Source organism: Terrapene carolina, unplaced genomic scaffold, assembly GCF_002925995.2.
Source record: "Terrapene carolina triunguis isolate 2854851 unplaced genomic scaffold, T_m_triunguis-2.0 Scaffold58, whole genome shotgun sequence".
NCBI lineage: Eukaryota > Metazoa > Chordata > Testudines > Emydidae > Terrapene > Terrapene triunguis.
Window position 1 is genome coordinate 53,044,565 of NW_020664409.1, and position 27,139 is coordinate 53,071,703.

General features: G+C 41.5%; 1 protein-coding gene across 1 annotated transcript in view; it reads left to right on the top strand.

Annotated features, from left to right (window-relative positions):
* The window catches only part of NKAIN3 (sodium/potassium transporting ATPase interacting 3), a 528,391-nt gene that overhangs the window by 396,522 nt on the left and 104,730 nt on the right, over window positions 1–27,139 (top strand). The window contains exon 4 of the mRNA XM_026659683.1: window positions 3,568–3,765. Coding sequence (XP_026515468.1) covers window positions 3,568–3,765 — 198 coding nt within the window. The remainder of the gene's footprint in view (window positions 1–3,567; window positions 3,766–27,139) is intronic.

A 27,139-nucleotide genomic window follows, 5' to 3' on the forward strand; every position in this document is an offset into this window, starting at 1 on the left:
CGGGTGCAGGGGGACCGTCTGGGGGGGGAGAGAGGGAGGGAGCGGGTGGGAGAGAGAGAGAGGGGGGCGGCCATGGCTACAGCAGGGGCGCTGCCACGCGTCCCCTCCCACTGCGCCGCCTCCTGCCGCCTGCTGCGAGGGCTCCGCTCCTTTCGGCGGGGAGGGAAGGAAGAGGACTGCCCTGCAGGGTGCTCTGGTTCTCCGCGCCGCCGCCCCCTACAGGGCGGCCGGAGCAGAACAAAAAAAAAAAAGGCGGCCGTGCCGCCCTAGGATTGGGCAGAATGCCGCCTTGAACAATCTGCTGCCCCAAGCACCAGCTTGCTCAGCTGGTGCCTGGAGCCGGCCCTGATTATAAGGAGGCTTGGTAGAATTAAATTTTTATATACTTTTGAGGAATAATACCAATGTTTATTTTTAAGCATTTTTTCCTGTTTTTATCTATGTACATTTTCACAGTTGTGGAAAATCATTGGGGAGCTCAGACAATATTTTAAGGATAGTAGATGTTGAGATTCAAATCGTTAAAGCACTATAATTGTTAAAACACAATCTGCCAACATCAGATTTCAAAATAAACAAAGTTCCTTAAATCATACTCTAAGTTCTCAAGCAGCATTTTTCTCACTTTGACTTTCTTTATGGAAGATATTGTTGGAAATATTTTTGTCTGTTTGTGTGTGTGTGTGTGGTGAAACTGATGCTTAGTGACATTTACCAATAAAAATTGAATCCTTTTAAGTCTAATGATAAGTGTTTGTATAGTGTCTAGCACAATGGGGTGGGTAGGCAGTGCTATCAAACAAATAATTATTAGTATTTTTTTTATAATTTATTAGCCATAAACAACATTTTGTATGGAAAAGTAAGAAACACAGAGTGGATCAATGTTCTTTATCTCATTTCATCTTTGTTTTTATTTGACTTTCTTTATTTCAATATAAATAGTAAAACCACTAGTTGATTTTTTTTTTAAGGATGGCATATCTGACTCATTATATAGCTTAGGTGTTTCCTAGAGAGAAGATACACTTTGGCTACTGCAAATTATTCATTCTTTTTTCAGGCTTTCATTTATTGATCAGTAGCTTAACATTTATCAGCTGTAACATTGCCACTTTGTGGAGTGACATATTAGAGTTCAAACTAAAGCACCAAGTGATTTTTTTGTTAGTTTACACTTATAAGACACTGATCTCTGCTGGATAATTATTTACCTTTGCATCTGCTTTGGAGAACCAGGGTATGGCACTCTGGCATTCACCCTTACCCACAGCTGCTGAACAAAAGTAATGATACAAAAAGTGCCATGATCACATCTTTTGTATATCAGAGCGGAGAATTTGATGGTGAATGGGAGTTTCCTTCTCTCATTGTACCATCAGTGGCTTGAAAGTCAGATAGATTTCACAAATGTCTCCTCTTCCATTACTGAATGAAGGATGATAATGGCCAATGACGTCAATGGGCCTTCTTAAGCACATGCTAAAAATTAAGCATATTTGTAGGTGCTTTGCTGAATAAGAATAAGAGTAGAGCTGGATGACAAATTTTAAATTTAAAAACATAGTCAAAATTTGCAAAACAAATCTGGGAGAACTTTTCCAAATTTTCATCCATCTCTAGATGAGATTAAGGATGTATGTGTGTTTCCTTTATACCGTCTATTTTTAATGAAGTACTGTACATAAATGTATTGGCTCCCTCTTGTAAAAAAAAAACAATTTTTTAATGGTAAAGTTCTTTTGCAGATCATATTTCTGGCTTGCAATGATACATAGCTTCAGAGTTAGTTTACAGGGTAATCCCTACTTAATGTTGTTCTTCCTGCACTATGCAGAAAAATAGGCTAACAACTATTATGAAACAATTAGGGTGAAATTCACCCCTTGCATGGAGGCCGAGTAGAAGGCCCATGCACCACTTAAGTTCCACTTAAGCCCTCAGGGACTCAAGGCAGAAAAATCCTTAATAAAGTTCCCACAACCAAATATGGAAGGGGAGACTTTTCCATGGCTTAGTAGCATAAAGAGAAAAGCCCATCAGTAATGTGTAATAAAATAACAGGGATTGTTGCACTGAGCAAAACATAAGAAACTGCCAGTTATTGGCTCTTGCTTTTATTTATAATTATATTTTACCTAAGCAGAGTTGTCTGTCAAGTTTTATTTCAATTCAGTAAGATATCACCCTACCATGAGTGCAAAATTTTCTAAAATGGAATCAAAGAATGACGTTCAAAGTCAAAATTCAGATATCTCACCAAGTCTAAATAATGACTTGGCAACTGTATAATATGTTATATAATGGCAAAAATCCTGCTATCTTTGTTTGGTATGGACCTCTTCTTCCACAGAAAGCTAGACTTGTAGGGCAGATTAATAAGGTTCAGTAGGTGAGCCTGTAAAAGTATACCTGCAGCAGCCCACAACTAAGCATGTATATGCCTAGAAACTGTGATGCTTTTTTAGTACAGCCAGAAGACAAGCATTTTTGCAGGCACAACTGGAGCTGTCTTCAAAAATTTGTTAGAATTTTGCCACTTTTACTGCTGTGCTGAGCAATGAAGGTGAAAGTGAGTGGGTGAAAATATGCATGTTATACTACACTAAACATGTTATACTGATTGATTTATACAAAATAACAGATATTTCCACTAGACCTGTTGCCTCAAATGCATTCTGTAGAGGTTTATTTTAGATCTTATCCTGTAGAAATAACATTGGGTCTAGGCTATGGTTTCTCAGCCCATGCATTGGGATCCAAAATTGGGTCACAAGAATGTTTCAAAGAGTCACATGGCAGCTTCTCTGGCTTCTGTCCCACAGGGCTGGCTGGGCTCGCCTCCCTCCTCCAGGCACAGCAACTTTAGAGGTCCCAGCACTACTCAGATTTGGCCAAGCCGTCATGATGATAGGAGCCTGGGTAGGCCAAATTTGAGTGAGTAGCCCTGCAACCCCCTGAGCCAGGTCACAACTCGACTCACACAAATTTAGTCCAGTCATGGGGGCAGGGCCAATCTGAGTGGCATGGCAACCCTGGAGGTTGCAACACCCAGAACAGAGAGCCAAGGCCAGGCAGCCCCACAGCACAGGAGTTGCCACTATAGGGTGAGTGTCGGGCAGGACTCAACCGAAACCACCCCAGAGCTTCCACCCTCAGGCTATTTACTGGGTCATCACAGGCCATAAACATTTATAAAGAGGTCCTGAGCCCAAAAAGGTTAAGAACCACTGTTGTAAGTGACTGTCACCTTTACCTACCAGAGAAATAAATGCATTCTGGAGACACTTTCTAGTAAAGTAATAATTAGGTTGTACTTTTAGACTCCAACTTTCTTTTGGACAGGGACTATTATTTGCTCTATGTTTCGTAGAGTATCTAGCCGATCATGGCCCCAATAAGATTTTCCTCTCTCCTTTTCAATGGTCTGCCTTCATCTTAGACATTATTTATTTATTTATTTTGCTTAGTTTTGTTTTTATAAGTGAAATTACATTATTTCCTGTTTTCATCTTTAATGCTGTGACAGACAAGGATTTCATTCCGTTTTCTCTCTTTGTCTCCTAGGAAACTGATCTCATGACCTTTAACATTTCAATGCACCGTTCCTGGTGGCGAGAGCATGGGCCAGGCTGCATACGGAGAGTGGTGCACCCTTCAGCCCCTGGGATCCTAGACGATTACTCCTATGTCTCTGTGACGGGCTGCATCATTGACTTCCAGTATCTCGAGGTCATTCACAGCGCCATCCAAATATTACTGTCTGTAAGTTTCTATTTTCAGTTACCATCAGATTTTACCACTCCTATACTCTTCTTTATTATGCAGGTCACATGCTATTATTTCTGTTTACTGAGTGGATGGTTTCAGTAACTGACCAATAACAGTACAGATTTTAAATTGCATAGCTGAGTATAAAACTTGCCATTTGAAATGTACACTGATCTCATATCCTCATATTTCATAACAGCCCTACATTGGGAACATGAGTGGTTCATAGCCCTAATGCTGGCCCTTTGTATGGAAGTGAATTTCATCCATAGCAATTAATGCTCACTCATTAGAACATGTGCAGAAAGGCAACACTTCATCCAGGTCTGAATATAAATCTATTTTAGATAGTAAATAGCTTCCTAATGCAAACAAAGAACAACTGAAAAAGGTTAGGGAAATTGTAGTAATTAGAGTACTATTATATCTTTTTTTTTTATGACATTCTGTATCCTTCTGTGAGAATGGGGGTATCCAAAAATTTTACCTTGGTGGGCCACTTACTGCAGTTACTATATAATTACCGTACCAGCCTGAAACTGCACACCATTTAATATAATATTATTGTGCCATCAAGAGAAGCCTATTGTCTATTAGATACTGCAGATTGTTCTGCTACTGGACTCTGAACATTTGCACTACTGAAACTAAAAGGGCCATTGGGGGAACAGAGAGAACGGGACCTAATTTCTCAGGAGCAGTAGAATAGATTTTGTTTATTTAGTTGAAAATTGCCCGCAAAATATAATAATCATAGTATTGTACAAGATCTTGGTATGTATGTGTAGGAGGGTGTTGAAGTGGACAGCAATAGGTTACAGCTACTGAGCAAAAAAGAGAGATGATCCTGTGAAATTGTTTATGGCAAAGTAGAATTAAAATGCCATATTTAAGAAAGAAAGAAAGAAAACATTTTTTTTTCTGGCAGCTAGTTCTACAAGTGGAATGTGCCTTTCTGGAGCTTGCAATATGGTTAAATTTCATAACAATTTTATGTAGCAATAGTAGTGCAACAAACCTTTTTATAATGTAACAAAAATTTTATTGGCACAACAAATCATTTCATGATGCTAACTCTGGGTGCAAATAAACGGGAAGGTAAACACTTTTATTTGATAGGGAGTTAGATTATCTGTAACATGAAATCCCTCAAGGGGTAAATACTGCATATCAGTCCAGGTAGATATTTCTGCTTTTCAATAGATCTCTGCTTTTCAAAGGTTCCTTTTACTTAAATATTTTAACTTGTATATAAAAAGGAACAGTTTTATATGCACAAGATAGTGCATCTATGACCATATTAGACCCTGCTTACCTCATTCCTTTACCTCTAATGCAGTGCAATCACCTGTGATGCTTGCTGTATATGCATTAGAGTAGTCATCATTAAAGAGTCATCTTCTGCAAACAGTTACTAGGCCAGAGTAATTTAAGGTCTGAACCTGATGCTGAACATTCATTGATATCAATGGGAATTGCAAGTACTCAGCATCTCTCAGGATTAGGCTCTTTTTCCTATACTAACTAGAGAAATCCAATCATATTTTAGAGTAGTATGGTAACTGCTGTAAAGGATGACTTTTAAAAGGGAACCTTGGTAGCATTACACAACAATACATTATTCTATGTACAGTGCATGGTAAATTTCCTATTGATGAACACATCCTTATACACAGTGCCTTTAATTTTTAAAAAGTGAGGCATGTTCTCTGTGCTGAGTGCTGGATTTTGCAGGGAACAAATGCTGGTTGCGTAAGTGGCAGCAGCTTTAAGCACGTCTGTGGCCCATAAACTCTTTTTTGGGGGCTATTTGGAGATAGATGTTCTTACACAAAACTGGAAATGCTAAATGGGGAGTGGGAACTGGCTTTCATAAGACAATCTCTGAAGTCCATAGAAAGTCTTCCATTGACCTCAGTGGGCTCTGGATTAGACTCAGAATGAGCCATTTTATATGGACATTAGGAAAAACTTTAGGTTTAGGTTGGACATTAGGAAAAACTTCCTAACTGTCAGAGTGGTTAAGCACTGGAATAAATTGCCAAGGGAGGTTGTGGAATCTCCATCATTGGGGATTTTTAAGAACAGGTTGGACAAACACCTGTCAGGGATGGTCTAGATAATACTTAGCCCTGCCATTAGTTCAGGGGACTGGACTAGATGACCTCTCAAGGTCCCTTCCAGTTCTATGATTCTATGATATATGTATATACACCAATCTAATGTTTAAAAATGTTTCCTTATGGTTCTAATCTCCTCTCTTCTTGACATGAAGGAGAAGGCAATATTTTTACATGACACCCAGTGGTAGCAGTGAAATTTTCTGACCACACAATGTCAAGTAATCAATGTTGGACTGACCTCATGGATTGTTATTCTTGTTAATATCACTTCTGGACGAGAGCTACTTCCAGTAAAAAATGAAATTTGAGATAACAGTGCATATTAATTCACAAGTTTTCTATGTAGGTTCTTATATCATGCTCATCACTGTAGTATCTGAGCTTCTTCCAGCAGTGCATTAAGTGATGTGACTAATACCTGATGCATAGTTTGTTCTCTCATTCTCCCCTCCCTGCGGGGGAGGGTATTGTATATGCAGTAGAATGTTTTCCTTTTGCTACTGGTTCTTGTTGTCTTTTTGTTTTTGTTTTGTTTTTTAATGTACACACTGCTTTGTCTTAATAATAGAGAAGATAAGGGCAAAGACATGTGCCTTGCGTGTGGAGTGGAAGTTAATGACGTTTGTGAATGTCCTTAGATCCTGGGGAAGATCATTCCACAGTATCTAATCAATGCTCCAAGTTCTCTGGTCACCACACAGACAAGCTTTACCTTTATCGTAGTGGCGTAGAGTTGGGATGCTCAATGTGACGATGCCTAAGTACCTTTATGAATCTAGACCATAGCTCCCATTCAGATGAAAACTGCAGCGCCTGTGAATCATGCTGAATCTATACTCAAGGATGTTTCCAGCCCATATATTATTTTGTAAAAAAATACATTGCAATAAACTTCTTGTTGCCCTCCTGATTATTAAAGTCACTTAATTTTTTAGTCCGATTTACACATTTAAACAAAGACAGACAATCTTAAAATAGAATTAAATCCTGAAACGTTAATTCTTGGCACTCTTAAATCCAAACACAGGGTTCTTCAAAAGCACTCTTAGAATATGTCTACAGAGTAGCTGATGGTGTGATTCTCAGCACAGGTGGATGTACCTGTGTTGGCGCTGCAGCAGCACAGGGAGGAGCTCTGACCAGTCACCCGAGTACAGTCCCATCTGAACCCCTGGGTACGTACTCAGCTGGCTAGTCTCAGCAGCTGTTTGTGTGGCCCCAGCCACAGCCACTTGGCTATTTTTTAAGTGTTAGCTTGATTAGAGGTAGCAAGTGTCCAGTGCTTGAATTACCAGGTGGGGTTGGTGGGACCGAGCCCCTTTACTACACGTTTAGAGGCTACCTCATATCTGTTTTATGGCCCCCTTACTTCTCAATACTACTTAAATTAAAGTAAGGCACTTGATATTCAGACACCCCCCCACACACTTTTTCCCCATAATTTGAGCACTGTATGTGTGTCTGTCTACCTGGCCTGAGAATCACACCTCCCAGCTGCTGTGTAACTCTCAAGGTATGTCTACACTGCACTGGGGGAGGTGTGGTTGCAGCATAGGTAGACATACCCAAACTAGATCAAAGCTAGATCGAGTAACAATAGCAGTGAAGCCTCAGCAGCCTGAGTAGTATGAACTCAAGGTCCTGGGTGGGTGGGGCTAGCCCATGTAGCCACCCATGCTGCAGCTTCGCTGCTACTGTTACTCAAGTCAGCTTGGACTTGGCTAAATCCATGCTAGCTTGGGTATATCTACACATGCTGCAATCACACCTCCCAACTGCGGCGTAGACACACCCTGAATTAAACAGTTCTGCTCTCCTGAAGTCAATGAGAGTTATACCACTGACTTCAATGGGAGCAGGGCTAGCCCAGTGCAGAATGCTTTGGAAAATCCTACCTTTACCGTTCATAGACATGTCATCCAAGCACCTGCAGAGTCTAACAATTTTCATTAACTACTTAACTGAATATTTCAATGTTTTGTTGGTTCATCCATGAACATGCAATCATCTCTCTCAGAAAGATAATCATTTCCTCTTGTTTTATCACACAGCTATCTGCTCTCATGGCCATTTTTCTTCTGAATGTACCAAATGTCACTTCCATAAGAAAATGATAAACAACATGATCTGATTACATTAGTTCTGGAAATCTGTTGCTTCTCTCCCTCATCAGTACATCATGGTAACCCAATGCAATTGCCTTACTTTATTAATTATTTCTGTCTTGCTGCTTTCAGAGAATTTGTCAAACATTGATTATTTAATATTACAGTGAATTATGACATTTGGTGGATTTAAATACTATTTCATCAGAGAAATGGAATTTAATTAGAAACCATATTCTGCACAACAGCCATTATAATGGAGGATCCGAGATTCATGTAAATAATTAATCAAAACAAACATGATTGTCAAGTTACAGCAAGAGATTAAAAGCAAGACAATAAATGATACTGGAAAAATAGTTGCTTAATGAAGTTCAGATTGTTGACATGGTCATCATCCTGAGCCATAGATTCAAATACATTTGAGGTTAATTTGAGTGGCTTTTCATGAGTGCCATGCATCAAGAATTCTCTTCTACACTCCATGTTAAAAGCTCCAGAATTTTTTTGTCAACAGGGTTATAAAGAAATCTTTTCTCCTTCTCTTTAGACAAGCTAGAGCTGCTGGAATGATTATTGCAGCCCAGTTATCAGTTAGATATAACAAAAGTGCTAATGATATCAGTATATAATGTGATTCCTCTGAGGAACTGCAGCAGTCCCTCTTATTCCCATTAGTTATAGCCCTGGTATTTTTATAATTGGTATAGGAAAAGATGGTAGGAAGCACATCATTTACACTGTTCTCAAAAGAAAATCCCTTTAGGGAATGGCACCATTGTTCAACCTGGAGCTAAGGTCTCTTTCCATTTCCCAGAATGACTCATGACTGATTAGGAAAGCCAATCAACATCAGTATGTGAGAGTAAAACATGAGCTAACTGGATGTGAAGACCTATGGAAAATGTACATGAATAAAATGTACTTCCCCTTTTGATATTACATCACTTTGTGAATTTCAGCTCATTACTTTTGTCATCTTTATTGTCTAGGTTGGAAACAGTTACTGTGTCACTTTTCCATAATGAACAATTGTACCAGGGCACAGAAAAGCAAGTTAACAATGCTGAATGCAGAGCCGACCTTCAACATTATACCAAAAGAGAGTATCAAAGAAAAGCATATGTGTAATAATAATAATGAAAAAGACATGACTAATAGCCATGTGAATAGCACTTGGCCTATGGGCTTCTCAAAGATTCATTAACAGCTTTAGAGTGTTCAACAGCTGATAAAAAATTTTTCCAGCCTGAGCAATTTTTTGCAGTAGAACTACAGAGCTTCACTAAGGAACTATGACTGCAAACAGAAGATTTTGTGAAAACTGTGACAGATACATCAATTTCCTGAAATATCTTTGGGGGATCTTACTGTAGTAAGTTTATGTATCATTGTGGGCCAGGGATTGCATGTAATTCCATGTGGGAGAGTGACCCCAGCTCCTAGCGGTACTAAAAACAGTGTGTGATGATTAAGGCAAATCAGCCAAGTTGTAATCCCCCAGAGAGGCTCACACCTCCTGGAGAGGCTCACATATATAGAGAGATTCTCCAATGACCAACAGACAAAGAAAGGACTTTTGGATAAATAGCCTCACTTGGGGCCTTCTTTCTGATCCAGCTAACGGACAGGACCTTCTGTCCAATGGGGGCCCCAATCCTTCCTGTGAAAGGTTGAAAGGACTTTGGCTTACCAAGGCCCCATAAGACCGTTGACCCTAGGCTATGGCTCTTTGGCTTCTGACTCAGTGCTCAACCTTGGCTTCAGCTCCTGTTTCCTATCTGAACCAGGCTCTGACTTTCAGCTCTAACACTTGTCTCCTGACTTTGTACTTGCCCATTGGCCTCGAACACCATGCCGATGACCAGGACGGACCACCCACATCCCCATCGCTGGCCCCAGTCTTTCACAGACCCTGATGTAGTGGTGGTGCACACCGTCTTGTGCAAAACACCAGTTTGAGCAGCCTGGAGTGGTCCTTGACCCAGGTAACAGTGGCTTATATCCAATCAACTTTTAAAAAAGGCAAAGTCCATAAACATAACATAAAAAAGCCCTTGGCCCTCAGAGTTTGTTTCCTTTTCTGTCCACCTCCCTTGTACTTCCAGGGGGTTCTAAGAGGCAGCCTTGGGCTAGCTCCTTTGATAGAGATTTGTTGCTCCCTTGAAGTCCCAAGCTTTCCTTTCCCTTCTGATCCAGTTCCTCCCTCTTTATACTTGGGCTTGCCCTCATTAGCTACAGCTGCTGGGAGCATGTCTCTCCATAATTGACATTTCTCACAGCTGAGCCAGGGCAAGGCTGGTTTTGCTGTCTGAAGACAGGGAGGGTTTTTGGTCGGGGGTATGTATACCCCCATCACAGAGACAAAAATCCACTCATCTCATCTGAATCAAACTAGTAAAATGGATTGTAGCTGTGAGGGAAAAGAAGTGAGAGTAGCTGAAGTCTTGGGAGCAGAGTAACATAGCATAGTTATGTGGTACAGGTAGGATCTGTCCAGATTGGCCATAGATTGAAATAATGTGAATGTTGGAGGGGGTGGGGCCAGAGGTTGAGAGAGAAAGAAAGAGGCTACGGGATGTAACTAGGTGAGGTCAACCCTATACCTGTATCCATGACTGAGCTTGCCTAGGTACATCACAGTAAAAATTACAGTGCCTGTCTTCACTAGGATTTTACAGGAAGATGGCTAATGCATGTTACTTTTAAAAACACACCCTATTTTGGCAGTGAAGACAAGGCCAGAGAGCAGGAGTAAGTGCTGGCACTAAAGAGAGGTCAGCAGTAATTCAGCTGGCAGGAGACAACCAACTATAGCTCAAAATGTATCACTTAGGGCTTGTCTACATGGGAAAATCATTCCAGAACAAGGTAGAGTGAGAATTGAAAGCACTATAACTATTCCAGAATAGGTTTCAGAGTGGTAGCTGTGTTAGTCTGTATCAGCAAAAACAGCGAGGAGTCCTTGTGCCACTTTAGAGACTAACAAATTTGTTTAGGCATAAACTTTCATGAGCTAAAACCCACTTCATCAGATGCATGGAGTGAAAAATACAGTAAGCAGAATATATATTATAGCACATGAAAAGATGGGAGTTGCCTTACCGAGTGGGGGAATAGCTCCCCCTGTGGATATTCTTAACCCAGAATAGGAGTGCCTTTTTCTGGTTTAGTTTAATCCACTTACAAAATGGATTAAACTGAACTGAAAAAAATTACTCCTACTCAGGAACAAGTGCCCACCCGGAGAGTTATTCTGGGATAGCTATAGCGGAAGAGTTATTTCAGAAGAGGTCTTCCAAACAATTACCTCATGTCAACAAACCTTTCAACAATGCAACGGTATTTCATTGAGCTGGAGTGAGAGACTTGAAATTATTCCTGAACCCAAGTCTCCACACTTAAATGTGAGTGAGCTCTATGGGCAAAGCTGGAGGCTAATCTAATACCATAGTTTGTTTGTTTGTTTTTAGCAATGGATTTGTGCTGCCCTAGTACTCATCAAAATTATCTCCTCTGTATATTATAGTTGTCAACCATGTAACCAGACTTTCATATACCGGGGAAAATATCCACTGATTAAAACCTGTCTCTGTGGGAGCCGGCACAGACAGGACATTTTTCTTTTAATCATGCACTGCATTGACAGCCTAACTCTTCCATTACAATTTGTAGACTGAATGTGACCTGAGTGCAGAAAGGATTTTTTCCTAGACTATGGTCCCAGGTGATTTGCAACATTCTATATGTTACCCTATTCGAACAGGAGACCATCGAGTTGGGATTGCACTGTGTGTGCATTTGCTGCATCTCAGACTTCTCAAACTTTGTTGTAGCTCTTTGGTTTTGGCTGAGAAAGAAGGTGTATGTCCATGTGACCCCTTTTCAGAGCAGCTCAGTAAAAGGCATATGCAAGATTGTCTAGGAGCCTTGATTTATGAAATTTACAATCCATAAAAAGGGTCATATTCTTTATCTGCCAGAAATAGCTTAAGAGGTTTTAATGGCTTAACTCCTTCCCAAACCTATTCGTATGAAATATCTCGGCCTGTCCTGGCTGCAGTTTTTCCACTGCCATGTGCCCCAGAAAATCTAAATTAAAAAAATAAAACTTGTTCTATGCCAGTTATAGAAGGTGTCTCACATACCTGATATGTGAGTGAACTTGCAAGGAGGGGCTAATCTGGGATATGCAGTTCCACCAACAAAGCAGAAGATCTGTGTGTCGCTGAGAACAGCTCAGTGGGGATACCTAATGCATTGGCACACAGAATCGGTTTGGAGTCAGGGCAGGGATGGGCTACAGGTGCAGCTACTGGATCCACTGCTACATATATTTACTGACCATTGCCTCATATGGGGGTTGATCCTGTAAGGTGCTGAGCACTCTTGCCCTGATCCTGCACCTACATTCATGCTTGGTTTTAAGCAAATGAGTAGTCTTGTTGGGTGAAATCTCGGTCCTGTTGAAATCATTGACAAAACTTCCATTTACTTCCATGGAGCCAGCTTTCACCCATTACATTCAATTAGATTGATCACATGTTTAAAGTTAAACACACCCTTCAGTGCTTTTCTGAGTTGGGAGCCAGAATACTTAGCCCTTTGCAGGTCTGGACCCATGAAGCCCGTGTCGAGGAACCAAGGGAGATATTGTACAGAACTCAGAGCTGCAGTAATGGCCACAGCATTGCTCTCCTGCTACACCATGGCCTAGTAGAGGAGATGGCTTTCCCCTGCACCCCAAAAGTCCCCTTTTATTCCTCACCTCGCTCACAGAACAGATATTTGGGTTGCATGGTGGGGAAAGAATTTGCCCCTCACAAAACACATGTACACAGGGAAAGCCCCTCAGAGATTGACTGACAGTGTAAGTACCTATTGGAGACTACACATGAACAGGCTGTATGTTAGTTCATGTCAGTCACAAATTAACCATTGCCCAAATGGTGATATTTTTCAATTGTATATTTGCAGGTTCCTGTTGCATTTGTCTTTGTTTTGATCTGGCTTTTTTTCTCAGTGTGCTTAGAATCTGGGAGAGACACCTTTTCTAACTTGCCTTTACAAATCTAAAGAAACCAAATAAATATATAAAATAAACCACATATTGTAGAAAAGAAATTTCCTAGGTCTGGATAAGCACAAATATGGAGGGCAGTGGCTGAGAATATGGCCATGTGTTCGGAATGGCTTGAGATTGAGTGATTGATGCCTGTGTCATTTCTTTGACATGATTTGACCACGATTGGAAAAAGGAAGATTATTATGCACACCAAAGTTTTTTTGGCAGAGACTACCAGGTGGGAATTACTTTCACTTTGCAGATTTGTCATGTCTAAGGCTACGGTTATGTCTCGGAAGTCACGTGAATCCTTCACTTCCATTGACATCCGTGACATTTTCTGCCCTGGGGCTGGAGCTCCCAGCCAGCCCTGCCCTTGCAGCTCCCAGCCCCCAACCTGGTGGGGGGACCCTGCAGCTGCCCAACTGCAGCAGGCAGCTGGCGGACCCTGCAGCAGCCCAGCTGTGGCGGGGAGGCTGGCGGAACTGCAGCTGCCCAGCCATAGTGGGTGGGTGGGGGGACCCCTGCAGCTGCCCAGCCACGGCCAGCGGGCGGCGATCGGACCCCTGCAGCTGCCCAGCTGCGGCGGGCAGCTGTCAGACCCCAAAAGCTACCTGTGGCCTGTGGCTGGGGGGGGGACCCTCCAGCTGCCAGCTGCCCCGGGTGAGGGGACCCCACAGCAGCCCAGCCCCAGGGGCAGAGGGACCCCAGAGCTCCCACACACCACATCAGTAGGGGACCAGGGAGCCTTAGCAGCAGTGGGTGCTGAACCCACCTACCCCTTTTGTCAGGGATATTTGTAGTGAAGGTCAGGGACAGATCCCAGGCTGGCATGAATTTTTGTTTATTTTCCCGTGACCTGTCCATGATTTTTACTAAAAATACCCGTGACAAAAACTTAGCCTTAGTCATGTGTCAATACCAATTTTAACTAAGAGTACAACAAAAAGAAGTCCGGATCCCTTTGCTACACAGGCCTGTAGAACAAATTTGTTTCCTCTAACATCTGAGGGGAGTGCAAAAGACCATAGCTGGAGCAAACCCTGACTTGAAAAGGAAGAAAGTTACAGAGAATGGTATCGCTCCTGAAAACTGCTCAAGCAATCTGACATGAGTCTGAACCAAAGAGAGAGCCTAATAAGTCAACTGTTCTGAAAAACAGTCCCAGCAGCTAGAACTCTGCCCAAGTCTACACAACATAAGAGTTTTAGAGAAATTATTCAAACTGATGTGGAACACCTTAGGGAAGAACTAGCTATTGATGTTATTTGTATTTATACTTCTCATAAGCTCCCAGATGCTGCTATGTAAATTCAGTGATAATCATTGTGAATGACAGCAGAAAGACTGATAATTAATCATCCATTTCAAGGAACATTACCATTTTCCATTTTTATCTGTGTTTATTGTCATTTGTTTTTATCATTCTTTGTTTTAGCTTATAATGCACGTAGCACATTCTCATATACTGTAACACGTATATCCCAAACACACAGACGCTATCAAAGACATTTTTACAAATAGAGATAAATATTAAAAAAAAAAAATATCCTGAAGACCTTACCCTTGAGTATTTACTCAAGCAAAACACATTCATTGTTGAATTTTTGCCAGACTGAGGACTTCTGACTATGGGGCCTCATCCAAAGCCCAGTGAAGTCAAGGTAAAGACTCCCATTGACCTCAGTAGCCTATGGATCAAGTAATTCTCCCACAGATTTTAATTTACACCGAGAAGTTGCTGATGAATGCAAATGTAGCAGAAAGTTTGCCTGATCAATGTTACATGAATTCAATTAGGAACATATGTGTGACAAGGTATGTAGGAGAAAGATGGTCCAGTGGTTAGAGTATTATTGGGATTATGTGTACATGAGCAGGGGAATCACACCCCTAGCTCGTAGTGTAAATATAGCCTTAGTCTTTCTCTGCCTCAGTTCGCCATCTGTAAAATGGGCTAATAGTACTTCCCCACCCTTTCGAGGAATATTGTGAGGTTAAATGTATTTCAAGACTGTGAAACACTCAGACACAACGGTAATGGGGCCATAGAAGCATCATTGATAGATGTTATTTATTTGTATCTCTACTTCAAAATTAACAGGACTAACAATGAGGTATTGCCATTGTCACAGTTCTGCTTTTGTATAATACTTTCTCAGTGGCAGTTTAAATGGATAACTAGTGGTATGAAATATCTAGGGTTTCTTCTTAATAGAGCTTAAACATCATGAAGGATATTAGATTGCACCCTTGTACAATTGCTGTTCAATGACAAAATAAATTGGAACAAGATGCAATTTACTGTGTGGGACTGAATACAATCATTAGAATGATTACTATCCTTAGGTTTAATTATGTTTTCAGTATGCCATCCCTACAGATGCCTAATGGGCTCGATAAACAAATACATGCTCTAATTAAAAAAATTTGTATAGGAAAATCTAAAAAAAAATAAAAACCTAGATGAAAATTGGAACTTGTACAGCTGAAAAAAAATCTACAGGAAGTTTAAATTGCCCTAATTTGAATCTATATTATCTGACAAATGGCCTTGTATACTGTGCAAAGGTCTATACTCTTAAATTGTGCAAGGTAACAAAAGTCCAGTGCAGCGTGTTACGTAAGATTGTTTATAAAAGTCAGAAGAAGTTGGAGACAGTCCCATTTTACCAGTCTATTTAAGTTAAAAGAATTTAGATAAGGTATCAAGGAGACTCCTAGCAAAGTTTGATATGAGATGAAAGATTAAAGAAATCGTAGGAAATGTTTATAGATGAAATCATCAAAATGTGTTTTGACCGATTAGTGCTAATGGGATGAGGCTGCCATCTCTTCTTGGACTTTGTTTATCTGAGGATCATGGAGGGTATGTCTGCACCGCAATTAAACACCTGTGAGGGGGAAGCGTCCCAGAGCCCAGACTCCAGCCTGAACCCAAACATCTACCGAACTATTTTTTAGCCCCACATCCTGAGCCCTGCATGCCCGACTCAGTCAATCTGGGCCAGTTGCGGCTGTGCTGCAGATCTTTTATTCCAGTGTAGAGATACCCTAAGTGGGAATGAGTGGGACATCTGGACTGGAAGGAGCCAGGTTTACCACCATGGCTGCTACCCTTACCATCCCCTGGGGCTAGGATTCACCATGACACCATTGAGCCTTTATCGTCCGGATTCTGAAAGATGTTCTGACCAGACTGCACCAGAGAGAGGGAACTGATGACATCAGCACATCCACTGGCTTTGGCTAAACCCTGAAGAGCACCTGGAATGTGAAACTTGGGTTCCTGCTGTTCCTGCTCCCTCATGTGTCCATTTCCTTCCCTTGCTTATTTCTTCTTTCCTACCTTTCTCCTTTGCCTCCTGTGTAATAAGAGTCTGGCTTAGCTGGCCAAGATTGCATCTTTTGCAACTCTGCTGTGAGCTTGTGACCAGTTAGTCAGCAAAAAGAAACACCCTGAAGAACCCGATGCTGGTACCAGTTTGTCACAGCTGCTCTGAGGCTGATCAGGCCATGTGCTCTGCCTGCGTTTCTCCAGCAGTGAGATTGCAAGTAAGAGTCAGCACCAGAAACGGAAGCTGTATTTTTCATCTTCATTGTTCTTTTCTGTCCCCTTTGTGTGTATTTGTCTTCAGGGGAACAGGTTTGGATTTCAACAATGAACAGGTCTACACTGCAGGCTCACTGCAAGTTGTATCACATGCCCAACCCCACCTAATGTCCACACTCAAAGCCCTTAAACACGTATATAAGGGTGTCTTGGACCCAAGCTAGTGCGCTTGGCTGAGGGAATGGGGCAGAGTGCATGTTGAGCTGTGACCCCCACACCTATCCACAATGCAGTGTGAAGACAGCAAAATTGTGTGTGCCCGGGCTCATATTTAGTTATCCTCCAATGCCATTCCCACAATTCCCCCTGCCAGTATCTTCCAACCTTTTTATCTACTCACTTACTACCAGAAGCTCCCTGCCAGTTTATAAATCTTTGCTCAGCATTTAATCTTTTATTTCCATCTGGCCAGTTCCAGTTTTTGAACAGCTCAGTCCAGCTCTGCCAAACAGCCTAGAAAATGCCCATCAGCCAAATCCCATCACCTAGCTGGCTAGACGACAAGCACACCAGGAGTACACCAATCCCCTAACATACCAGTAGCGTGCCAGGTGTATCACGACTTGTATGCAAGCACTGTAGGTCCTTCAGCAGCTAGGCCTTGTAGGCACCAGCCCTAGTGGGTCCCAATAATGGCACAGACACATGGTTAAGAGAAAGGCTATTTTACTAGGACTGAAAGGAAAGGAGAAAGGTTGCACATACCCTAGATACAGAGGCTTAAACAGTTACAGTTCAAAGTGAGCAATAGCCATAAATGTTTGGAACCCTGGGACCTAGTGCCTGGAGTGCCCTCTCCAGTCCAGTTTCTATTCAAGCAAATAGGAGCTTGCAGTTTGCCAGGGCAGGTTCAGTTAGTGTCTTTCATTGGAGTCCCTCTGCACTGGCTTCCTGCCCAACTGCTGCTGCTCCCCCACAAGTCTCATATAGACTTGCACCCAGTTGTAATGACCAGCAGTCACTGCCTGTTCTACACGCCGCTCCCCGTGCAGCTCCTGGGCGTTCCTCTCTGCATTCAACTTCTCTGCAGTTCATGCCATGCCATGCAGCTGCTGCTTTCCAACAGAGTTCAGCCACTTCCTGGTTCAGGTGCTTTCCTCTTACTTGGTCTGGGGAAAAGAAGTGCAGAGGGAAAGAGGCTGATGGGAGTTGTAGCCCCCAGTTTAGCAGCTCCATACCATTTCCATAGGAGCACCAGAAATTGGTTTTGTTAATAACTTGGTTTGGTTGTACAGTACGTTGGTGTGTGGGAGCTTGCGAAAGGAGGAAGAGTCAGGAAGCTATGTCTGAAGCTTTTAATAAAATATCAAAATCTCATAGTCACATAAAATCTATACCAAACTGACAATCAGGCTGTATTGCTGATATGTACAACAGTACAAAACCGTACTACATTACAATCCCTCATCACAGACCGCCATCATAGCATCACATCTCATCCGCACCAACCTGCATGGCCAGGAAGTGGGCACACAAGACGTCCCTTATTTCCCTTGGCTACCCGTCCCAGAGCCAGTGATAAATGCACTTTCTGATTGTCTGTACCAGGCCTGCAAACCACTGGTGTCTTGAGAGCACTCCATGTAGAAATATTCTTTGTTAGCCTCTCAGATGTTATGTAGGTCACAGCATGCCAGAATAACATGGTGGCACACTGGCATCCAAACAATTATGTTGGCATCTTGCCCCCTTCAGCCTGCCAAATGCGCACTCTCCCACCATCCTGCAACTGCTAAGCGTGCAATTAAACCTTCTTCTGCCAGGTCCTCTGAGATGGGGGTATGGTTTCATAAGCCATGGCTGGAGAGGGGATGTAGTAGTCCCCAAAATAACAATCGCACTCATACCCTGTTGATAACCATGTCATTTTGAGGGAATAAGATCCCTGCTTCTCCAGACAGGAAAACACCAGATCTCTTCAGCACCCTGGCATCAAGCTCCTTTTCCATACGCCTCACTGGTGTTCATGAACCCGATTCTGTGATCAACCAAGAATTGGAGAACAATGGATTAGTACCTTTGTGGTTGACATATTCACTTGCTCTTTTTCCTATCATCTGCCATAGATAGCACCAGAGCAGTCTGGGAACTCCATTCTCTGGAAGCCAGCTACTATTGCATGCACATTTTTATGCCCACCACGAATGTTAATCATCTCACAAATCTCCACCACCACATCAATGACAGTTGACTTGCCAACACCAAACTGGGTCATAGAAATATAGAATCATACAAATGTGGGGCTGGAAGGAATCTTGAGAATTCATTTAGTCTATCCCCCATGCTGTGGCAGCATCACGTTTACCTAGACCATTCCTCACAAGGTGTTTGTCCAGCCTTTTCTTAAAAAACCTCCAATGACTGGGATTCCCCAACCTCCCTTGGTAACCTATTCCAGTACTTAACTATCCTTATAATTAGAAAGTTTTTCATATCTAACCTAAATCTCCTTTGCTCCAGATTAAGCAAATTATTTCTTGTCCTATCTTCAGCGGACACGGAGAACAGTTGATCACCATGCTCTTTATAACAGCCCTTATGATATTTGACAACTGTGATCAACCCCACCTCCATCTTCTTCACATACCCAGTTATTTAAACATACCCAGTTATTTTCAACCTTTCCTCATAGGTCAGGTTTTCTGACTTTTTATCATTTTTGTTGCTGTCCTCTGGGATCTCTCCAATTTTTCCATTTGTTTCATAAAGTGTGGTACCCAGAATTGGACAAAATACTCCAGATGAGGCCTCACCAGTGCCAAGTAAAGCAGGACAGTTACCTCCATGCCTTGCATATGAAAATCCTGTTAATACACCCAAGAATGATATTCGTCTTGTTTGCAACTGCATCATATTGTTTGCCCATATTCAGTGTGTGATCACTAACCTCCAGATCTTTGGCTGCAATACTACTTCCTAGCCAGTTATTCCCCATTTTGTATTTGTGCATCTGAGTTTTTGTTCCTAAGTGTAGTACTTTGCACTTGTCTTTATTAACTTTCATCTTGTTGTTTTCAGACCAATTCTTCATTTTATCAAGGTTGTTTTGAATTCTAATCCTGTCCTCCAAAATGCTTGCAGCCCCTCCCAGTTTTCTGTCATCTTCAGATTTTATAAGCATAGTCTCCACTCCTTTGTCCAAGTCATTAATGAAAATGTTAAATAGTACCAGATCAGGACACAACCCTATCGGACCATTGTAGATATAGCCTCCCAGTTTGACAGTGAACCATTGATAACTACTCTTTGAGTATGTTTTTTTCAACCAATTGTGTGCCTACCTTATAGTAATTTCATCTAGACCACATTTCCCTAGTTTGCTTATGAGAATGTCATGAGGGACTATGTCAGAAACCTTACTAAAATCAAGATATAGTACATCTACTGCTTCCTCCCATCCAGTAGGCCAGGAACACTATCAAAGAAGGAAAGTATTCCCGATAACCCCATTATCCTCTAGGTGGTTACAAATTGATTGTTTAATAGTTTTTCCATTATCTTTCCAGGTATCAAAGTTAGGCTGACTGGTCTATAATTCCCTGGATCCTCTTTGTTCTCCTTTTAAAAGATGTATTTGCCCTTCTCCAGTCCTCTGTGTCCTCACCCATCCTCCATGAGTTCTTGAAGATTGTTACTAATGGTTCTGAGATTGCTTCAGCTGTTCCTTAGGCCTGGTCTACAATATAAGGTTAAGTTGACCCTGCTACATCACTCAGGGATGTGAAAAATCATATGCCTGAGCGACATAGTTAAGCCGACCTAACCCCTGCTATAGACAGCACTAGGTCGATGGGAGAGTTCTTCTGTTGACCTAGCTACCATATTGTTGTATGGATTAACTATGCCGACAGGAGAATCCCTCCCATTGGTGTAGGCAGCGTTTACACTGAAGTGCCCCAGCGGCACAAGTGCAGCACTGTAGCTGTGCCTCAGAGCATTTCAAGTATAGATAAGCCCTTGCGTACCCTATGGTGAATTTCATCAGGCCTTGCCAACTTGACTATATCTAACTTATCTAAATATTCTTTAACCTGTTCTCTCACTATTCCGGCTTGTGTTTCTTCCCCTTTGTTGATTGCGTCAAGCATCGGTCACAATTAACCTTTTAATTTAAGACTGAAGGAAAATGGGCATCAAACTCCTCAGCCTTCTTGTTTTTGTTCATATTAGCTCCTCTTCCCCATTAAATAGTTAACCTGCAATTTCCTATGTCTTTCTCTTAAGAACATAAGAATTGGGTCAGACCAATGATCCATTTAGCCAAGTATTCTGTCTTCCAATAGTATCCAGTGCTAGATGCTTCAGAGGGAATGAACAGAACAGGACAATTTATCGAGTGATCCATCCCCTGTTGTCTAGTCCCAGCTTCTGGCAGTCAAAGGTCCTGGAGCATGTGCTAATAGCTATTGATGATCCTATCCTCCATAAACTTATCTAATTCTTAATTACACAGCTGTAATTTTGGCCTTCACAACATCACCTGACAACAAGTTCCATGGTTGACTGTGTGTTGTGTGAAGAAATTCTTCCTTATGTTTGTTTTAAACCTGCTGCCTATTAATTTCATTGGGTGACCCCTAGTTGGTGTGTTATGTGAAGGGGTAAATAACACTTCCCTATTAACTTTCTCCACAACATTCATGATTTTATAGCCCTCTATCATATCGCCCCTTAGTCATCTCATTTCTAAACTGAACAGTCCCAGTATTTTTAATCTCTCTTCGTATGGAAGCTGTTTCATAACCCTAATCATTCTTGTTGCCCTTCTCTGTATCTTTCCCAATTCTAATATATCTTTTTTGAGATGGGGCTACAGATCTACATGCAGTATTCAAGGTGTGGGTGTACCATGAATTTATATATTGGCATTATAATATTTTCTGTCTTATCTATCCCTTTCCTAATGGCTTTTAACATTCTGTTAACTTATTTGACTGCCACTGCACATTGAGCAGATGTTTTCAAAGAACTATTCCTGATGACTCCACGTTCTCTTTCTTGAGTGGTAACAGCTAATTTGTATAGATAGTTGGGATTATGTTTTCCAATGTGCATTACTGTTGCATTTTTTAACATTATCTGCATATGAATTTTATCTGCCATTTTGTAACCTAGTCACCCAGTTTTGTGCTATCCCTTTGTAACTCATAGTTATCAGCTTTTCACTTAACTATCTTAAGTAATTCTGTATCATCTATAAACTTTGCCACCTCACTGTTCACCGCCTCTTCCAGATCATTTATGAATATGTTGAACAGCACTGGCCTAAGTATAGATCCTTGGGGAACCCTACTATTTACCTTTCTCCACTGTGTAAACTTACCATTTATTCCTACCCTTTGTTTCCTATCTTTTAACCAGTTACTGACCCATGAGAGGACCTTCCCTCTTAACCCATGGCTGCTTACTTTGTTTAATGGCGTTTGGTGTGGGGCCTTGTCAAAGGCTTTCTGAAAGTCTTGTTCCTAATGTATTTACAGAAGCTCTTCTTAATGCCATTTATGTCTCTTGCTAGGTGTAACTCATTTTGTTCCTTAGCCTTTCTGATTTTGTCCCTACATGTTTGTGCTGTTCTTTTGTACTCCTCCTTAGCAATTTGTCCATGTTTCTTCTTTTTGTAGGATTCCTTTTTGATTCTCAGGTGATTAAAGAGCTCCTGATGGAGCCATATTGGCTTCTTTAGTATTCTTCCTATCTGCCCTTCCCAGGAGTATATTTTGCTGTTGTGTCTTTAATATTAACTGTTTGAGAAACTGCCAGCTCTCCTGAACTCCTTTTTCCTTTAGTTTTTTTTCCTCATGGGACCTTACCTGCCACTTCTCTGAGTCTGTTAAAAATCTGCTTTTCTGAAATCAATTGTCTTTATTCTGCTGTTCTCTTTGAGCAGCTGTCTACCCAGAGGACTCCCACAAAAGTTACACAAGAAGCACAGAGGGCATCAGTGACCATTTCAGCTTCTGTTTGATACACAGGTGGATGGGAGCTGTTTATTCTGTTGTAATATCTGGTTGAATAATCATACATTTGCATTTATTTATGAGCCTTTCAAAATTTCTTTCTGCTTTTCTGACTGGTGGAGTTGTTTAACAGATGTTGGGGAAGGGGTTCTTAAGGACTCAAGATTTACCTTCCTCAAGCTTTTGTAAACAGAAAGTACAAATAATACAGAGATGTCCCATGTGCGCCAGTGTTTTTTCATTATATTGTGTTGACAGAGTCTCACATTTATAACCTCACCTGCAGGTTAAATATGTTTTACATGCATTGGCCCTTGCTGCTAGTGTTTGCTTGCCTCAGTTCATAGGAGCCACCTGAAAATGTTAAATTAGCGAGCTCTCTTTATTGGTGGAGTTTCATCCATTCACTTTTGCAAAGACATTCCCCACTCACACCAATGTAAATCAGGATTAACTCAATTGAAGTAAATGGTGTGAGTGGCGAATTAGGCCCTGGCTGCTCATTAGTAAAGATGTAGAATGTGTATAGAGAGTGAGGAATAATAGAGAGGGTTGCACAGATACTCTGGCTCCTAGGACTTTCATTAATTCCTTGCCAGTAATGTTTATTAAATGAGGGATTGTAATAATAACAAGTGGCACATTTCTCATCCCTTTGTAAGCTTGTTATTGAGTAGGAAAGCTGACCTATTGTGGGAAAAAGCATGATCACAGATTGCTGCCCTGCCCTGCTACTGAATACTGGGCAGCACTGTGAACTTCGGACACAGAAAGGATGGAACCACAAGAGTGTACCACTCGAGTATAACTTCTCCAATTAACAGCCATTGCGTGAGAATGATGAGATCTATAAAGAGACAATCATTTTAATGCTCTTTTTATTTGCTTTTGCATTTGATATACTTTGGCTGTGAGTTACATGAGTTACCTCAAGAGCAAGAGCTCTCAACCTTTTGGGGTTGTAGGCTTCCCTTGAGATAGCTCTGCACCAGGGGTCCTCACGTCTGTGTCCATTGGTGCTTCTGTGCTTCCTCTGAACTCCTTTGGGAACCCTGTGGATAGAGAGCTGCTCATAGAGAACAAGAAATGAAGACATATATACTGCATAAAAGGAGACACCAGCCATTCTCTGCTCCTTGGCTTCACCCCACAAAAAGGGCATTTTTGCAGTGGAAGCAGAAATTTCACCATTGCTACCTCTCTTTTCTTTCATTTCTGCTTGTCTATCCAGTTGTTACACCCACTTCCATCCTCCAATTTCTTGGGGACATTCAGAGACAAGAGCAGAGAAAAGGCCTATTTAAGAGTCTCCCCAGGGCCGGCTCCAGGGTTTTGGCCGCCCCAAGCAGCCAAACAAAAACAAAAAAAAGGCCGCGATCGCGATCTGTGGCGGCAATTCGGCGGGAGGTCCTTCGCGCCGAGCAGGAGTGAGGGACCGTCCGCCGAATTGCCGCCGAACAGCTGGATGTGCGGCCCCTCTCCGAAGTGGCCGCCCCAAGCACCTGCTTGGTAAGCTGGTGCCTGGAGCCGGCCCTGAGTCTCCCCTTGCTTTTTTTCACCACCCCCCATGCTGCAGGCTAAGTGGTACTGGCACATGCATTCAAAACAACTGCACCCCCTGGTGAGGCCTCATACCCTAGTGTAGGGATCTGCCTCACAGATTAGAACCACTGATCAACAGAGAAAGAATTTCTGTAGACTGTAGATTGGTGATTTTCCTCCAATGAGCTACTGAAGCACCTAAGCATATAGAAGAAGCAAAAAAGCATCTGCAAGCCCCAGAAAATGAGTGAGGAGGTTGGGCTGGTGGATACATGCTGGGCCTTTACATCAGGCTGTACTGCAGTTGGGGTTTTCAAAGAATAAATTGTGAGCTTTGATTCTGATTTTAGTCTAATAAAATTAAAAATCCAAACAAAGCAAGTGGATGGAGAATTCCACTTCAATTTGCTCTGCAGCTTTGAAGCAGCAGTTGCAGTGTCTCCATTCCTATGAGCAAACATTTTTTTTTAAAAAGTGAATAAAAGTAGTGCTTTAAATGGAACATCATCTGCGTCGTTAGCATATGCAAAGAATCTCCCTTGCAAATCTGTGCATATTTCCATGCCAAATTAAATCTTTTTAGTGGGAATTCCTTTCATATGAGGAAGCAGAGACTCTTGAGAATGAAAGTACATCTGCACAGGCTGCCTTTCTCCCTCCCTTTCATCTCCTATTTTTCAGCTTCCCATTTGTAGCTGAAATCAGCACTTCGATCTATTGCTGAGATGATGATTTTCTGATAAAAGGGGAGTCTTCCTATAGCAATTGCATAGTGGGGGGGAGGGGGAACTGACTAAAATACACTGAGATGGGATCCATTTAAAGCACAGCCAGAATGTTTACACCCTCCGAAATAATGGACTTTGCCAATTGTTGCAATCATAGCTCTGTTAAATCAAGCTCCAAAAATCTCACCTGTCCTGTATCTGGCCCCTCTATTTTCCTTTACTCTTAATAATACAATGAAAGTCTCTAAAAAGCAAATGCAGAATTTCTTTTTTGAATCCCCAGTAAAATTGTCTTTGCAGTGGTTTTACTTTGTGGTGGTATTTCTTACTAGGGGAAAAAATTATATCAACATATGTGAATATAACTAGACAGATATCAGTTTTGTCCTTATATAACAAATGTATGTGACTATAAAAAAAGTTTTGTATTACAGAGTACATGTATTTCTAATCTGTAAGTTGCCAAGTCCCTGGATAATTGCAGCACAATACTCCAGAGTCAAAGTCATAGGTGCTCCAAAGAGCAATAGCCGAAAGTTTAAAAAGAAAACCTGACTTGTAATTGCATTCTGTCAAATGGGTTACATAAATATGGTAGTTGGGCTGTTTTACATCCAAATACACTTGATTATTCAATATACAATGGGCTGAGTAATCCTATAAATATTTATGAGTGAACTACAAAGCCTGGCATAGGCTTTTCTCTGTCTTCCAGCACACGGAGGTTTTACAATGTGCCCCATGTTAGTACAATATAAAACTTAATGCTTTGGTTACTACTTAATAAATTTAACTGCATGGCTCTGCACCATATACGCATATTCTCTAGACAGTTTGTCATAGACAATTTTCTTTAGGGCAATTAATGAGAAACCACCTATGATCACCTAATTCCCAAAGCAGCTATTGGCGGCATATGTCTGGGGAGGGGTGAGATATAAAACAAGCTGCTCTGCACTTTGACCTGAGGCAGGGTGATTTGGAATTCACCGATTGGTAGATTTTAAGTGAATGGCTCAGAATGCGCAGCAATCCTCAGTGGAGGAGAAAGGAGCTGAAGGACAAAAACAGACCAGAGAATTACATAAAAGATCATCAGTGTGACTTGTACAGGCACGGTGGCTTTAAGGATGCTGCTGCCACCTACTCAGTGAGTGTTAAATTCTGTAGTAACTGGTATTTTCACCCTAATTAGTAACACCTCTGCCCCATGACCTAATTCAGACATAAATCTAAACACTATATATGTTTAATGTGTATCTTACTGGCATCGCTTGGCTAACCTTTGACCACTAATTGCCATTCTCACCCTATCTCCCACTGCTCTGATTCATCATACTATAAGAGCAGACATGAAATGCATGAAGAAATAGCATTCTGCTTTCTTTGTAAAGCAGCTATCTTCCAAAAGCTGTACTCCCTTCCCATGGCTTACTGTTGTCTATTCTCCCCTTTCATATTCTTCCCCCTGCCTCCCACAAACCAGGGCTCTCTTTAGTTGTCAAGTTATCTGTTTAATCTAGGGCCCAATACTGTGAGATACTGAGTGCCTTCATGGGAGTGGGAGGCTACTTGCTCTTAACTGCAACTGATTTCAGCAGCTGAGGGAACTCAGCATCCCAGGAGATACCCAGCATTTGGACTCTTAGACTGAGAGCTCCTTTTCATTTTGAAGTATTGTAGGCGGCACAGGTAGTTATACTTATAGTTAAGGTTGCCTGACACTTCCTATTATAAGACCCTGTTTTTAGTTGCTTATGACTTTGCCAAATTTAAACTGTCTGAAATTTCCCATGCTGGATGTCTGCCTCAGGCTGAATTTCATTTATTTATTTATTTGGAAAATTTTAGCTTAACTGGTTCAGACTTTTCCAATAATGGAGTTAGGGAAAATATATTGTTTTGCCCCTATTAAAAAAAAATCTTACATTTATATCATTGAGAAGTTCTAGCACCTTCATGCTTTGGATCGAGGACTTGAAATTTGTCAAGGGCATTGCTGTAGTGTCAAGGATGTGCCTTCTGCCATCCCTGTGAAAATCTGCCTAAATCTGGCAAGTTATAAGCCTCCAAAAAAATATCCAAGTTTGTACCTATCCAGTAGAGACTTGTTAATGTTTGGCAGCTAACTTCTCTGTAGATTCTGTCTACACTGAGCATGTGTTATCCCCTCACAGTTCACTTGTGTGACCAGACTCTGCATGCACCATCCCCACATACAGATTGACCATGTTT